General features: G+C 51.2%; 1 protein-coding gene across 1 annotated transcript; it reads right to left on the reverse strand.

Moving 5' to 3' along the window:
- Nucleotides 1–1,749: 1,749 nt before the first annotated feature.
- LOC142823249 (butyrophilin subfamily 1 member A1-like) lies at nucleotides 1,750–15,030 on the reverse strand. The gene is made up of 6 exons (XM_075914072.1): nucleotides 14,918–15,030; nucleotides 12,659–13,006; nucleotides 9,678–9,962; nucleotides 8,408–8,518; nucleotides 4,780–4,836; nucleotides 1,750–2,321 (listed from the first exon to the last, which is right to left on the reverse strand). Exons 1-6 carry the CDS (start codon nucleotides 15,015–15,017, stop codon nucleotides 1,807–1,809), a joined length of 1,416 nt encoding a protein of 471 aa, XP_075770187.1. The 5' UTR covers nucleotides 15,018–15,030; the 3' UTR covers nucleotides 1,750–1,806.
- Between the last annotated feature and the right edge of the window lie 234 nt (nucleotides 15,031–15,264).

Below are 15,264 nucleotides of genomic sequence, written 5' to 3' on the forward strand. Positions count from 1 at the left end.
AAATCACTGGTTTGGCTGAGAGTTGAAATCACTGGTTTGGCTGAGAGCCAGACCTACTGCAGCCAGTAGAGTGGCAGCAGGCGAGGAGTGGCGACTAGCGGTGTGGGGTGGTGCGGTGGCAGGCGAAGAGCAGCCATCAGCGGCGTGGTGTGGAGTGGCGGCAGGCGAGGAGTGGCCATTAGCGGCGTGGCATGGAGCAGCGGCAGGCGAGAAGCGGCCATTAGCGGCGTGGCATGGAGCGGCGGCAGGCGAGAAGCGGCCATTAGCGGCGTGGCATGGAGCGGCGGCAGGCGAGGAGCGGCGACCAGTGGCGTGGTGTGGAGCGGCAGCAGGCGAGAAGCGGCGACAGGTGCCCAGCGAAGCGTCCAGAGGTGTGGGACGAGACAGCTGGTGAAGCGTAGCGGAGTTTCGTATAAGGTGCCCCCTATCTATCTCCCCACCCCCATTTCTACCCAGGTTGGGAGGTGAAACCCTGCGGGTGAACTTTGGGACTCTGGGTGGCACAGAGACTTTTGGGGAGTCGGTGGACTTCGGGCGAATCTTGGCCGGGGTGGGGGCTCATGTTTGGGTTATGAACTCTGTTTGTGGTGTTTTCTCCAAGCTAATGCCGTATGAATTCTTCCTCTGTTTCATTAAATGTTCTTTCCCTACACTCAGACTCAGTGCTTGCGAGTGGGGAAGCATTGCCTCTCAGAGGCGCCCAGGGGTGCGTGAATTTCCCAGATCACTGGGTGGGGGCTCGAGCCGGTTCTTTGTGAGATTGACCCCAAGATATTGAACCCAGCCCTGGTTCCTGCCAGGCCTACCCGGCAGAAGGGCTACATTCACAAGACTCGTTATCCTATCAAAGAAAGCTGTCAGATTGGTTTGACATGATTTATTCTTTACAAATCCATGCTGGTTCTTCCCTATCACCTTATTATCATCCCAGTGTTTGAAGATGGTTTCCTTAATTACTTGTTCCATTATCTTTCCTGGTACAGAAGTTAAGCTGACTGGTCTGTAGTTTCCTGGTTTGTTCTTATTTCCCTTTTAAAGATGGGCACATAGTGCCCTTTTCCAGTCTTCTGGAATTTCTCCTGTCTTCGATCATTTTCCAAAGTTGGTAGCTAAACGCTCAGATACCTCCTCTATCCGTTCCTTGAGTATTATCAGAGTGTTGTCTAGTCGCTTCCATCCCTGGCAGTGACACCGGAGCAAGAGTGTGGACACTGGAGCAAGCCGGGGGCCTTCTTCCATCCCATCCCAGGACCTCTGGCCCTGAGTCCTCACCAACCAAAGATTCATAGGGGGACATGGGGGGAGCCGAGAGGGGTTCATGGAAGGGGCATGTGGCTATAGAACCCAAGCGTGCGAGGTGGAGGCCCTGACCGCTGGACTTTGGGAGCATGTTGGGCGCCCAGGTTTCTCTCTGGGAAAGGAGGTGACTCCCCACTGCCACAGAAAGTCTCATTTCCACCAGCAGCTCCAGCTCTGTGTGTGTGTCCAGGCTGTAGCCGACCCTCGACACAGAGCAGGTTCTCCTAACCCACCAGCCATGCCCGCTCGGCCCTGCCCCTGCCCCTGCCTGCCTGTGTCCCTCCCCTGTCCCTCCCGCCCCTCCACCTGTGTCCAGCCCAGGTGTTAGTTCTGTCCCCTGCACAGCCCCCACCTCTTCAGGGACTGCCTGCTCCCTGGGGCTACAGTAGGTTTCTGCCACCTCTCTTCTCTGGATTTGTGATGGGAGAGGAAGGAGCCAGGGGCTGGGTACTGGGGAATCATCCAGGGTTACAGAGACTGAGGTGTATGAGGCTACAGTGGCTAGTGTCAGGGAGACAGTCTGAGCTCGGTTTTTGTGTCCAACACCCAGATCCAGGGTCGGATTTTCTCCCCTGGGAGGGAGCCTGGTGGGAAAGTGAAGATCGGGGCCTTGGTACCAGCATCGATAAATGTCACCTGGCCCCGGTCACAATCCAGGCAAACCCGGATCCTGCTGAGGGGGTGCAGGGGCAGGGAGGTCACAGGGTCAGTGAGAGCCTGGAACTGATCCCCCCACTGCCCCACAGCCCAGCTCCCAGCTTTGGGGCTGAGGCTCATCCATCCCTTCCTGCTCACAGACTCTCTGGCCACCCCCACAGCCCAGAATTGCCCATCCCTCACCTCCACCTCCCAGTAAAGTCTGCCCGAGGTGAAGCCCTCACGGCCCAGCACACAATGCACAGTGTCAAATCTCTCCGGGGTATCGGGCCGTGGCTGCCGTGTGTCTGCCCATCTCACACGTTTCCCATCCTCCGATAGGATGAGGTCACGCTGCATCGTGTCTGGATCCAAAGTCACGTTGGCTGGGGGAGAATCAGAGCGTGAGGGGCAGAGCTCGGCCCTGGGGGGGCCCCAGCTGGGCAGTGACTCAGGGACTCTCCTGCCTCCAGGGGCGCCCGGCTCTGAGTGGGGAGCAGCCCTGAGGTCTCGGCCCAGCCCAAGGGGCAGCTCACTCCCCGGCAGGGAGGGGCCGTGGCAGAGAGAAGGGGTCAGAGGGGCCCTGACACTGGGAATCTGCCCCCCTCTCCCTGGGCCGGGGACAAACGACTCTGGGCCGGGGACCCCAGAGGGACGGGATGGAAACTGCCTGGTCAGGGCTGGCTGAATCCAGGCCCTGCCCCCGACTGGACCCCTCCCCATTGAAATGTCCCTGGGTCCTAGCTGCCTCTGGGCAGGGTTTGTGATTCCCCCTGTGACACGTCTCCCCCGCACGGCACGTCTGGGCTCGGCTCCTTTCCTGCCGCACTGGGGCTCTGGGCCGAGCTCCGACCTGCCCCCCACCAGGCTGCTCAGCCTCCGGCCCAGCACCCAGACCCCACAGAGCCAGCAGGGAGGGGCAGGGACCGGCCCCAGCTGGGCTGGGCGGGAAGAGGCTGAACAAGGCGAGTCCTGCCCTGGGGGTGCCCAGGCGCCGTGCGGAGGGAACGGGGGTGTCTCTGTCCCAGCCATGGCAGGAGGCTGACTCAGGGGTGACAGAAGGAAGAGGGGCCCCAGGGAGCTGAGGGGGGTCCCAGCGGGGGCTGGGCGGAGGGAGAGAGAAGCTGAGCTCACATGGGGGGAGAAAGGAAAGGGGGAACAGGACCAGAGCTCTGCTCTCAGCAGCTCCCCAGGTGCCTGCAATGGGCCCAGGACTGCCCCTGTCTGTGCCCCGGGCCCTGGTGCTCTGGGGTCTGATCCATCCCTTCCCCCGGCAGAGCAGGGACCCTCCCATGGACTCTTGGGTCCTCTGCCGGGGGCAGGAGAAAGAGCAACGTCCCCACGTGCCCCAGAGTCCATGCTGGGCACAGCCCCTCAGTCACTGAGGGGAAGAGAAACTCCCCTCTTGGACCCCTTCGCCTCCCTCACACTCGTCACAAGCTGGGGCGGGGCAGACTTCAGTCACAGACCATATTGGCATAGTGATAGAAATGCAGCCGTGTTAGTCTGGTGTAGCTGAAACAAAAGACAGGACTATGTAGCACTTTAAAGACTAACAAGATGGTTTATTAGATGATGAGCTTTTGTGGGCCAGACCCACTTCCTCAGATCAATATGTGGAAGAATATCGGCACAACCATATATACCAAAGTGATATAATCAAAAAAATGAACACATGAAATTGACAAATCAGATTTTAGAACAGAGTGGGGGTGAGGGGGGAAGGTTAGTATCTGTGAGGTAATAACATAGGGGTGATAATAGGGGAAGTTTCTGTGAGGTAAGGACTTTAGGGGTGATAATTGGGGAAGCTATCTTTGTAATGGATGAGAAAATTAGAGTCTTTGTTTAAACCCATATGTAAAGTGTCAACCACTCTGTGCCGATTTTCTTTCACATATTGATCTGAGGAAGTGGGTCTGGCCCTCGAAAGCTCATCACCTAATAAACCATCTTGTTAGTCTTTAAAGTGCTATATAGTTCTGTCTTTTGTTTCATATTAGCATAGACCCCTCCCCCCCTTCCGAGATACCCAGGGATGGAGCAGCTTGGCTGCGGTCAGTTCTGGGCTGGGTTGCCAGGCACTTCAGTGAGCCCGGTGAGAAGTGCAGCCGGGAAAGTAACTCCAGGATGCCCCCTGGGCTGTATTTTCTAGAGGACACCTGCCCCCTGCTCTCAGGCACTGATGGGCGCTCTCCACTCAGGGGTGTGTTTGCTTTGCACAGCCCTCTGGGGAATGTTGCATGAGGGGTGCCCCCGAATACAGTATAGATGTTGTTACATGGATTCACCTAAGTTTGGGTTTTTGCTGATTCTGCACCTTTGACGTTTAATACAAACTTTGTGGCTGTGGCTAATCTGAGCCTTGCACCGAGATGTTCCCCCCCCTGCACATCATGCACTTTGACACACTAGCTGGGCTGACATTGCACATGTGATGTGGGACAATGCAATGTTTTTACGCTCCTTGTGGGGGAAGGACCACAGAGTGGACATAGCAGGCCCTGAGGGAGGTGAGCTCACCCTGGACTGAAGCTCCCTTGCTGAGCAGGGGGCAGGGGTGTCAAATCCCAGGATCAGAGACAGGGCTGGATGGGCAGTTGGGCTGTGCAGTGCCTGACCCCACTTGGCTCTTCTCCCACCTGGACACTGAACTTGCCCCTGGTTGCTGCCAGCACCACCTGGCAGAAGAGTCGCGACCTGACGGCATCTTTGAACTGCAGCTGCTGGTGCTGACGCCCTGAAATCTCAGGCCCCAGCCTGCTCCCGCAGTGATGGCAAAGGAGCCGCATTTTCACATGGGAGAGAACATCTGAACACTGACAAACCATTAACATCAGTTACCTTCTTCTATAGGGAATGCCAATCTTCTCCAGCCTGAAACCAAGCAGAGACACCCAGCTGAGAGTGACGGAAGCACACGCTCTATCTCAGAGAGAGCAAACCATGGCCTGTGGCCCCTCCTGCCCCGCCGGCCCTTCTATTCCGCTCTGAGCTGAGCCGTCATTCCCCTCCCTTCTTTCCCTTCCCCCTCCGTCCCCGCTCTTCAACTCACCTGCCCTGGGCTCCTGGCAGTATGAGGGCAGCTGTGACCGGGCAGCACAGCTGTGGTGCCACCAAGCCCTGTGCTCTGAGTGGTGCAGTCATGGGTCGGGGGGGGGGAGAGGGAGGAGTTGGATGGGGGATGGGAGTCCAGGAGAGGTCTGGAGCAAGGAGCGGGAGGGGTTGGATTGGGGTGGGGAGTCTTAGCGGGGCAGTAAGGAGCTAGAGAAAAGGGGCAGGATTCATATGGGCCATGCCTGGCTGTTTCCTTCCCTGCCTGGTCTCCCTACAATTTCTACCCTGAGGTGGCCCACCCCTTCGATGTACACAGGATTCATCATTGCACAGAGTAAGACAGTGCGGCAGCTGGAAGTCACAAATTCTACTAGAAATGTCGAATAAATAAAAAAAGAAAAAGAAGGCTTCACAAACACTGCATGAGCCTTGCAGTTGGATTGTTTTGTATTTCAAACATCTCCATTGCCTGTGGAATTAGTCCTAGCAAGCTACAATCAAACTTTGCCTGCAAACATGTTACATTTACAAACAAGCGGAGAAAACTTATTTAAAGCAAGTTTCTGCTCCTGTTGAAATCACTCCTGCCGCTGAATCCTCTGGCTAGAGGGGTTATTCTAACAAATGTACAAGAATGGGGGGGGGGGGAGTTTCTTACTAGTCATAGAACCACACACCCCAGAACTGGTCATCTGTCTTGACCAAAAGATGCTTCACATCATGTTATGTCATTTTATTTTGTTACATTTTCAGAACTAAGGTGAAGGCTCAACTTCTATTCAAATAGCAACACGTTAGTACCTCAGAATACTCTCTCAAGTGACCTTCTGGCGTGAGAATTCTCCTGCTTACTCTGAGATCACCATTCATTTCTAAAGTTATATGTTAAAAATGACAAAAAAACCAAGACAAACCCCCAATTGGAACACATCCCCGTGGTGCAGACGCACCTTAGCACAACAGGATTTACACGTTGGTAGGAGGAGAATGACACTTACTGAGTTCTGCTGCCTGTTTCTCTAGAAAACAAGGACAAAGGAATCAATGATTAGTGGGGGGGTTTCTCTTTCCAGAATCTACATGCAGGGTGGGGTTTCCAACACTGCCTAAGTGACTAGGGCACAGAAGTTCCGATGTCCCTACATCACTTAGGCAGCTTTGGAAATCCCACTTCCCAAGAGTCAGACACACAATGGCTGAAATTGACCTGGGCTGTGCAAGGCTAATGCAAGACCCTCTGTACCACTCGGTGCCTGTACAGGCAGAGTGGCTGTGAGCCAGGGCCCCTGCACCCCCTCCAGTACATCACAGGAAGAGTCTTCACACTGGCCCTAGAATGGTTAGAATGACGGAGACTTTGATGCATCCCACCAAGACAAAAAGGTTGAATTTCCCCCTTCTCTTGCCTGCGCCGTGGGTCTGTGTCAGGGCTGACAGGCAGGGCCCAAAGCTCTAACACAAAGGGAAGGCTGAGAGCAACATCTCAATATTCTGCTGTTCTCAGATCACACATTTCCCCAAAATAAAAATACTTTTTACAGTAAGTGCTTTCCACATTCTACCCAGGGTTGGACTGAAACTCATAGAGTATGTCTACACTTGCAGCCTATTTCGGAATAGGGCTGCAAATATAGGCATTCGGAATTGCAAATCAAGCCCGGGATTTAAATATCCCACGCTTGATTTGCATCTTCCGAGCCGGGTGCCATTTTTTTGGGGGGTTGAAATTTACAAGCCTGGAATAACTGCCCACATCTACAAGTGGCAGTGAAACAGGCATTCGAAATAAAGCCCTATTTTGAACTACCTGTTAAACCTCATTGCAGGAGGAATAACAGGTAGTTTGAAATAGGGCTTTATTTTGAACGCCTGTTTCACTGCCGCATGTAGACACGGGCAGTTATTCCAGGCTTGTAAATTTCAAAAAAAAAAAAAGGCAAATCAAGAATGGGATATTTAAACCCCGGGCTTGATTTGTAATTCTGATGCCTACATTTGCAGCCCTATTCCAAAATAGGCTGCAAGTGTAGACATACCACCAGGACCGGTAACTTCCCAGATTGCTAGAGATAAAACAGCTGATGTTGAGCCATACAACCTCGGAGTCAGAGCTCACTTTCAGCCCTCTGGGGCTGTCTCTCTACAGTGCTCAGTATAAGCCATACCTGGTGCTGTCCTCAGCATGTGATTTATGGGTCTATGCTAGACATGCTAAATCAAACAGCAGAAGATCGACCTCCAGAGCATCAAGTGTCTGGTAAGCACAGATGTGACCTTAAGCTCCCCCTATTTTATAAAATGTTAATAGCAAATCTTCCAAAAGAACCGGGAAACACCCCATTCCTCCCAACGTTGCTCCAAGGACATGACCATGTAGAAAATGTCATGTATGGAAAGAGGAAGAATGAGACTGACCAAACGGTTCTGGGTGCTTTTCCTCATTTATTTAGTAGCCCATTGGCTGTTTCTCAGGGAGCACTAGTGCAGCACAAGGGTGCACGGCACTTGATTAGCAAAAAGGGATTTTCAGGATAGAAATCAGGCCTGGCAGCGCCATGTGGGAAGGGAGACCAGAGACAGATGGGAGTGACCCCAGAGAATGGGGAGAGGGAAGACGGAGCAGGATGCAGATCAAAGAATCATAGAACCATAGAGCTGGAAGAGAATTTAGAAGGTCATCAAGTCTAGCCCCCTGTCCTAGGCAGGACCAATCCCAACTAAATCAACCCAACCAGGGCTTTGTTAAGCCAAGACTTAAAAATCTCTAGGGATGGGTTACCTACTTCCTTAGGTAGCCCATCCCAGTGCTTCACCACTCTCCTTGTGAAATAGTTTTTCTTAATATCCAACCCGGACCTCTTCCACTGCAACTTGAGACCATTGTTCCTTGTTCTGCCATACCTGCTGTGATCTGGCTCTCTGGTTGTCTCCTTCCAATCCCATCCCTTCCTGTGTGCCCGTAAGTGCAAACCACCCGGCCGGCTGTACTTCAGACAAGCCTGTGTCTGGCACAACCCACCCACACAACGGAGTGAGGGGGAATGAAACCTCCATAGGCTCAGGCCTGGGCTTCCTGGCTCCTTGCTGTGGCATTGGGTGGGGGAGGCCCAGCTGGCGCAATAGGCCCCACTGCAAAGGCGGGTGGGGATGGCCCAGAGCAGTGGACTGAGTTTTTCACTCCATCCTCCAGCGCTGCCGTCAGGTCCTGGGGAATCGTCCCCTGAGCCTGCAGCCTGGGGCTGCTGCCGACGATCAGCCCACGGACAGAGGGGATCCTCAGTGGCATTTCCAGCCCTGTGCTGCAGGGGTGGGGTGGTTCTAAGCTCCCATCATGCCAGGCCAAGTGTCAGATCTGTCCCTGTGCGCTGCTTTGAAGAAAATCCCTTGTGAATGTCCCTGCATTTCCTGCTCCAACATTTACCTTTGATATTGAAGAGATAAACATTCAGAGCAAAGGAGCCCAACAAAACCACCAGGGTCACTCCCAGAGACGCCATCCAGGGATTCACCTTTGGGAAAAAGGGATCTGAAAAACACAAGCCCAGAGGCATCCACATGACTCAGGAAGCAGGGACCCAGCTCTGATGACTCCATGGCTACGTCTACATTACCACCCCTTTCTGGAAAAGGGATGCTAATGTAGACTTCAGAATTGCAAATTCCGCGGGGGATTTAAATATCCCCCGCGGCATTTGCATTTACCTGGCTGCCACTTTTTTCCGGCTTGGGGATAAGCCGGAGAAAAGCACCAGTCTAGACGTGATTCTCCGGAAAATAAGCCCTTTTCCGGAGGATTTCTTATAGATACCATACAAGCTATCTAACATAGTAACTGCTGCTATTAACAGTAACAGGTCCGAGTGCTCAATGTTAAAGTCTCTGATCACTGGGTGTTATGCCAGGGAGCACAAGGCTGTCGGTGTTACAGAACACTCAGAAACTGCCGGGTTGTCTGAAAACAACAGCTTGTAGATCTGCTATTTCCCCCCAAATCTGTCAGTGAATCATAATCACAATTCATCCAAATGTCTGTGCGGGAAGTGATTCATGATTTGTGGTTTTCCTCCTTAAACATCAGGTCTCAATCTCACCACTTCTTCCTGTGCAACATCTCTCAGGTCAGACCTTTTCACTCTGACCACACTGCCAAATTCTGGAACACCCATGTCTTCACTTCTGCCCTCTCCTTGTCCCTGGCCTCAATGCTCCCCCTTCTCTGCCATGAAATCAAAGCAAAATACCTGGGCCACCATCTCACTGCTCTGACTGCATTGTTGGCTTCACAGCCCTCTATTGGCTGCCCTTTCCCAAAGCATCAGACATGAATCTTTTGCAGTCAAAGATTTTAAAAAACATTGACAGTGGTGCTGAAATCTGTGTCCCACTGAACTCAGTCAAACTCAAACAATTGACTTCATAGGGTCAAAGACCTTCCTGGAGTTATTCACTCGCTCCTAAACAGCCAAAAGAATATCTAACAATCGTACATCTGAGCAGCAGTGGAAGGATGTTTGGCTGTTTGTCTCCTGCATCTTCCCTTTACTCTTCAGTCAAATACAGTTACGGGTTTCAGGTGAGACATTCAAAATCTTTGAAGTCAAAGGAAGCAAGTAGGATGTACCACAACCTTCATGTTGTCTTTTTTTCTGTCGCTGCTCAGAATGTGGTTTTTGATGGTCACTGACCTGATATATAAGATAATGTTGATTCCTTTTCTTGGTTGAGAAGGGTGTTCCTGACCAAACAGGACAAGTTCCAACTGGAATTTTCCATTATAATGATAGAAGTTTCTATTCTATACAGTCCATTGGCTTCTCTGGAATTTGTGATAGAGGCTGAAGGAAAGGCCTGTCCATTGAGATCTCTCCACACCACCTCGGGCTCTGGGTACCACCCAGCTGACCAGCACTCCACTCGGATCCCTCCATCCTGGTAATCCTCAATTGATACACGAGGAACAGAGCCTAAAGCTAGAGACAAATGCATAAATCCATTTGATTTATGCATATATTGAGCCTAGAAAATAAGAAATTAAACTTCCCCTTTATTCTCAAATGTCCATGGACTCAGGGAAGTAGATGAACAAGCAACTAATTATTCCATGGAGGGAATGGAAAGCTTTCTTCTCAGTATTGTTCCCTCCTAAGATCCACACAGACATGAATTTTTGGGACTATAGGAAACCCTTTAATTGATCATTTAATTTAGCACTAGCAGCTTCTGAGAAAAAAAACAGAGAAAAATAATGCTTGCCTTTCAAATGTGCCTTTAGCTGAAATGTCACAGCTTTGATTATGGAAGCTCTTCTACTTGGCCCTGCATATGCAGAACTAAAGCATAAGGGGAGAAATATCTGGACACCTACTTGAGCATGATCATCTTCATGATGGATTCCCCCTCCCATGCTCTAGACAATGGGATTTTGGACACAGATATGACTAACACAAAAGTGCTTTGGACAAATTATCTCATGTAACTTATCAATCTTCACAGAATCACAGAACAGTAGAACTGGAAGGAACCTCAGGAAGTCATCAAGTCCAGTCCCCTGCCCTCATGGTAGGACCAAGCACCAGATGATCCCTGACAGATGTCTGTCTGAGCTGCTCTTAAATATCTCCGGAGATGGAGATCCCACCCCACCCACCCACCCCTGGCAGTTTATTCCAGTGTTTCACCACCCTGACAGCTGGGAAGCTTTTCCTAATGTCCAAAACCTCAACCTCCCTGGCTGCAATGTGATGTCATAATCCCCTGGATCCGTATATCTTATTTTGGTGTCTGTATCATTCTTATGTGTGAAATTAGGCATATGGGGCTTGAAATGGCTTTATGGTTTCAATGTGCCATCCAGAGTGTTTCCAATGCTGGGTGTCTCAATTTTTTTAATTAATCATATACAAACAGCCTTTTGTCTATAAGTCTTAGCAGTGGTTGGTAATAGGAGGTCACATGACCTCCCTAACTGGCTGCAGGAGACCAGGGAACTGGCTCAGCAGGACTGGGCAATGAAGAGCCCCAGAGAGCGGGAAGGCGAGTGGCAGTGGCCATGTCAGCCCCCCGGGAGGAACCCCCAGGTGTTGTCTGTGACCTTCACCCCATCACAATCTTCAACCGCCTGACTGATGAGAATCAGTAGAGAACTGCCCAACATAGGATGAATTCCTCCTCCAAGTTGTGTGTTGTGTTCTCCAGAAAGCAAGGGACCCTCTGTGGCAGGGCGTCAGGGTTCCCCGATGTTGCACCCCATTTACAGCAAGAACAGATTCCACCAGCAGCAGACTAGAGAGGGGTTTATTGCTCCTCCAGGATACAGCACAGCATAGATGTAATTACAGGACTCAGGGCCAAGATGCTTCAGACCTCTTGGGTTAGGGGTCCATTACCCCTAGCCCTCAGCCCTCAGCCCTCAGCTTAGGCTGTTCCCCTCATGTTTCCCAGCCAGCCACCTTAGTCTGTCTCCCTCATGATTCCAGCCCCAGACAGCAACTGCCCCTTCCCCCAAAACCTGGTGTTGTCTCCACCTCCCTCCCTTTGTCTCTCCTCCTGGGAGGCTGAGCCTAGGTGTCTGGGTTAATATACGTGGGTGAGTCAGTGGGAATCACACATCATGGAACAGGGGGACACGCAGTTACAAAGCAGGCAGCGCCCCCACTTGGCCACACCCTCAGAAGCATCCCAGGGCAGTAAGTCACGTGGTTCTCTTTTTCAGATTAGGGACGTCAGCGACTAGTTGACTGACTGATAAGCAGAATCCTGCCAGTTAGCACTATCGACTAGTCCATCGTCGTTGTCCCCCCCGCCCCTGGTACTCTGCAATGTTAGGAAACGGGAGCCAGAGCACAAAGACCCACAGGAGAAGGGACTGATCAGCCTGTATCACTTTCCCTGCTGCTGCTTTTCACAGAAAGGGACAGGGAAGCCGGCACACAAAGATCAAACTTCAGAGACTTCAGCAGAGGGCTTTGTCCTGCCCTCTACTCCCCTCCACTGCCTCTCGCTCCCTGGGCCACCTCCCTCATGGCCCTTTGCAGCTCCTGGCCTTGTAGCAAGGCCACCGCCGGGAAGGGATCTGGCTGGAGCCTTCCTCTCTAGCCCCCCTGGGCCTGCCCAGCCCTGCTCTGCTGACGGTGCCTCCTCTGAGGGAACCAGGCCCTGCACTTTCCTTGGCCAGGGCCTCACTGACTCTCTCTGTGGGCAGCTCTCTCTATAGGGCTGTCCCTGCAAACTGCACCCTGCTCGGCTCTTTCAAAGCCTCTCCCCAATGGGCCAGGGCTCTGCCCAGGCTCCCTCCAGCCTGCATTGACCCTTCCCAGCCAGTGTGGGGCCATCAAACCCCCTCCCCCCATGGAAAGGCATTTGCATATTTGGACAATTATCTCAGGAAATAAAAAGTAATTCCTAGGCCTTAGATTTAACTGTGTGGCTATTGGACATGGGGTTTTGTGTCTCTGTTTGGGTCCATTTATTACACCTGGAAAGTGTGAGGTGAAACGGTGAGATGACTCTTGAGGAAGAAGGTGTCATAATTCAGGGGCACCTTCTCCACTTTTCTCCACAATTGGTACAAGTAAATGACTCACCTTGGGAACAGACCATGGGAAAAATGCTGAAATCATTAGACTCAGCGTTATCCCCAGGAGACATACAGACACATGCTACTGACCTGCCACCTTTAGATCCAGCAGGGCTTTTTGATAAAAGACTCCATCTTGAACAAAACAGCTGTACCGCCCTTCGTCACAGAGGCTGATGCTGAAAATTTTCAAGGCAACGTTCCCCTGGGTCAAACCATCTTTCAAGAGCACTGTCCTCCCCTGGTATTCTGGCATCTGCTGCTTGTTCTGGTCTTTTCCATTGCTATAGTGATGGACAAATGGGGAGAGCTCGGACCGGAACCAAGTCACCTCCATATTCTCAGCGCTCATCCTGGGGGCCAGGTGACAGGGTAACATGATCTCCTCCCCCACCACGGCTGTGACAGGCCAGTCAGGTCCAACCACTGTAAATTGTGCTGCTGAATGTCCCAGGAGAGAAGAGAGAAAAGCTCAGAGAGAAGATCTTGTCCATTTAGCCAGTGACACACACAAAACCAGTCCTGTTTGCTGTATTTTTTACTCCCCGGAGCTACTGGGAAGAGACCTGGGATGTGGAGATGCCACCAGCCAACGGGCCTTGCAGGCCGGGCTCGAGGGAAACCCCAGCTGAGAGAGCTAATACCAGAGAGAAGATTCCTGACCCCTTGAGCCTGAGGCATGTGGCAACTGCCAGAGCAAGTGTCTGACCCATGGCATCCCTGTGGCACAGCCAGGGGCTGGGCGACGGGATTTCCTATAACATTCCCCATTTTTCAGCTTATTCTTTTGTTAATGGATTGCTGCTTAATAACGTCTCTTTGCTTTGAGCTGTATGCATGGCTCAGTGGGTCAGGGAAGTGCCCAGTGCAGAGACAGCACCGGGAGTTAGGACAGCTCAGCCCCTCCCTTAGATTTAGTCCTGCAGGAACCCTGGGCCCAGCCTTGCTGGGTTCCAAGGACTCTGCCACAGAGGGAAATTGAAGTGGAGCCTTTGAGGTCAGGGAGGCCGCTGGGGTTGTGTCTACACTGCCAGGTGATTTCAAAATAATAATTAATTCCCCAAATAACTATTTTGAAATAAGCCCTTTCCTCTTCCCAAGCAGGCGTTGTTGTTTCAAAATAACAGGCTTGGTAATGTGGATGCTCACCTTGTGTTTTCAAAATTAGGGGAGTTCTTTTGCAAGAACTCCCCAGTGTAGACATGCCCTGGGTAAAGACGTGGGAGCGAGGACTCAGATTCTGTCACTAGCTCATTTCACCGGGGTAGTACAGAAGCCAGGAGAGCTCCCCACAGTAGCAGGACCATCCCCCCCCTTACATGGAGCTTGCTGTGTTGTTAAGTTTACACCCTGTGGGTATGTCTACACTTCACACTTGCTTCAAAATAAATTATTCTGGAATAGTTACTCGGAAATAGTTTATTTCAAATTAGCACGTCTGCACTGCAGGGAAGTCTCAAAATCAGTCTGAGGTTGTCCCCCTAGGCTATGTCTACACTACAAAGTTTTTGTGCAAAGACAGCCATTTATGCACAAAACCCTGCAAAGAATTCATACCTCAAGCGTGTTTTCACACTAGAAAATCTACAATCAAGAGAACAGAGGGCTTTTTCAAGTGTAAGTAAACCTCCTTCTATGAGGCATAACTCCTCTTTGCACTACAGCTTTTGTGCAAAAAGGCATGTGTGAACGCTCTGCAGGGGTTTCTTGTGCAAAAAGTGCCTATCCAAAAAAGCACAGGTGCCTCGATGGCCATTCTGTGAATGGCCATCAGAGCTTTCTTGCACAAGAATGTCCATGTAGTATGGACGCTCTCCTGCGCAAAAGTGTATCACTTATGCAATGTGCTTTGAGATCCGGACGCACTTTTGCACAAGAAGTTTTTGTGCAAGAACTTTTCTGCAAAAGGCTTCTTGTGAAAAAAAAACCCTGCAGTGTACATGTAGCCCTAGTGTAGATGCACTACCTCGATTTAGAGCCCCAGGAGACAAGGAGAAGAATAACTTAGAATGGCCCTGGTGAGGGCTATTTCGAAATAGCAGAAGTGGAGCGTCTCCACACACTTTATTTTGAAATAACTATTTCAGAATAGGTGTTATTCCTCTTAGAATGAGGTTTACAGATTTTGGAATCAACCACCTGTTATTGGAAAATATTTTGAAATAACAGAGTAGCTGTATAGATGCTCACATTGTTATTTCAAAATAATGCTAGTTGACTCAAAATAAAGGTGCAACATAGATGCACTCCGTGAGAGGTTCCACTGACTCTGAGTTGTGCATGTTATTAGACATTTCAGGGGCTTAAATAAATCCTCTAAGAAACAGCAGACGCAGAGCAGAGTCCTACCTGATTCTGTGCTATGGACATAACAAGTCAGGAAGAAAACAAGAAAACCAGGCAGAGGGGAGCTGGCTCTGGCGCTGTGGCCAATGGAGGGAACTTTCATCTTCCCTGAAACTTGATCTAGACAACAGGAAGGAGAAAACAAAAACTTACCACAGCGAGCAGGACACTCACTAGCATTAAGGCCAAGTCGACACTGGCAAGTCACTGTGCAGTAAATCAGCCCCCAGAGTTGTGACGTTCAAGGTGTCCACATGGGCACGGCACTTAGCCCTGGCCTAATCTAGGGCTTCATTTCAAAATAACCCCTCTTAGGCTGAATTTATAGGTGGAGCATCCACCCTAACAAA

The sequence above is a fragment of the Pelodiscus sinensis genome, chromosome 32, assembly GCF_049634645.1.
Source record: "Pelodiscus sinensis isolate JC-2024 chromosome 32, ASM4963464v1, whole genome shotgun sequence".
Taxonomy (NCBI): Eukaryota; Metazoa; Chordata; order Testudines; family Trionychidae; genus Pelodiscus; species Pelodiscus sinensis.

Excerpts from the sequence above, each read along its gene's own strand:
- LOC142823249 (XM_075914072.1), bottom strand. The coding sequence starts at position 15,017 with ATGAAAGTTCCCTCCATTGGCCACAGCGCCAGAGCCAGCTCCCCTCTG. Across the intron at positions 13,007-14,917 it reads TGTCCATAGCACAGAATCAG|CACAATTTACAGTGGTTGGA; the intron begins GTAGGACTCTGC and ends GACATTCAGCAG. Across the intron at positions 4,837-8,407 it reads CTTCAATATCAAAGGTAAAT|CTGGGTGTCTCTGCTTGGTT; the intron begins GTTGGAGCAGGA and ends CGTCACTCTCAG.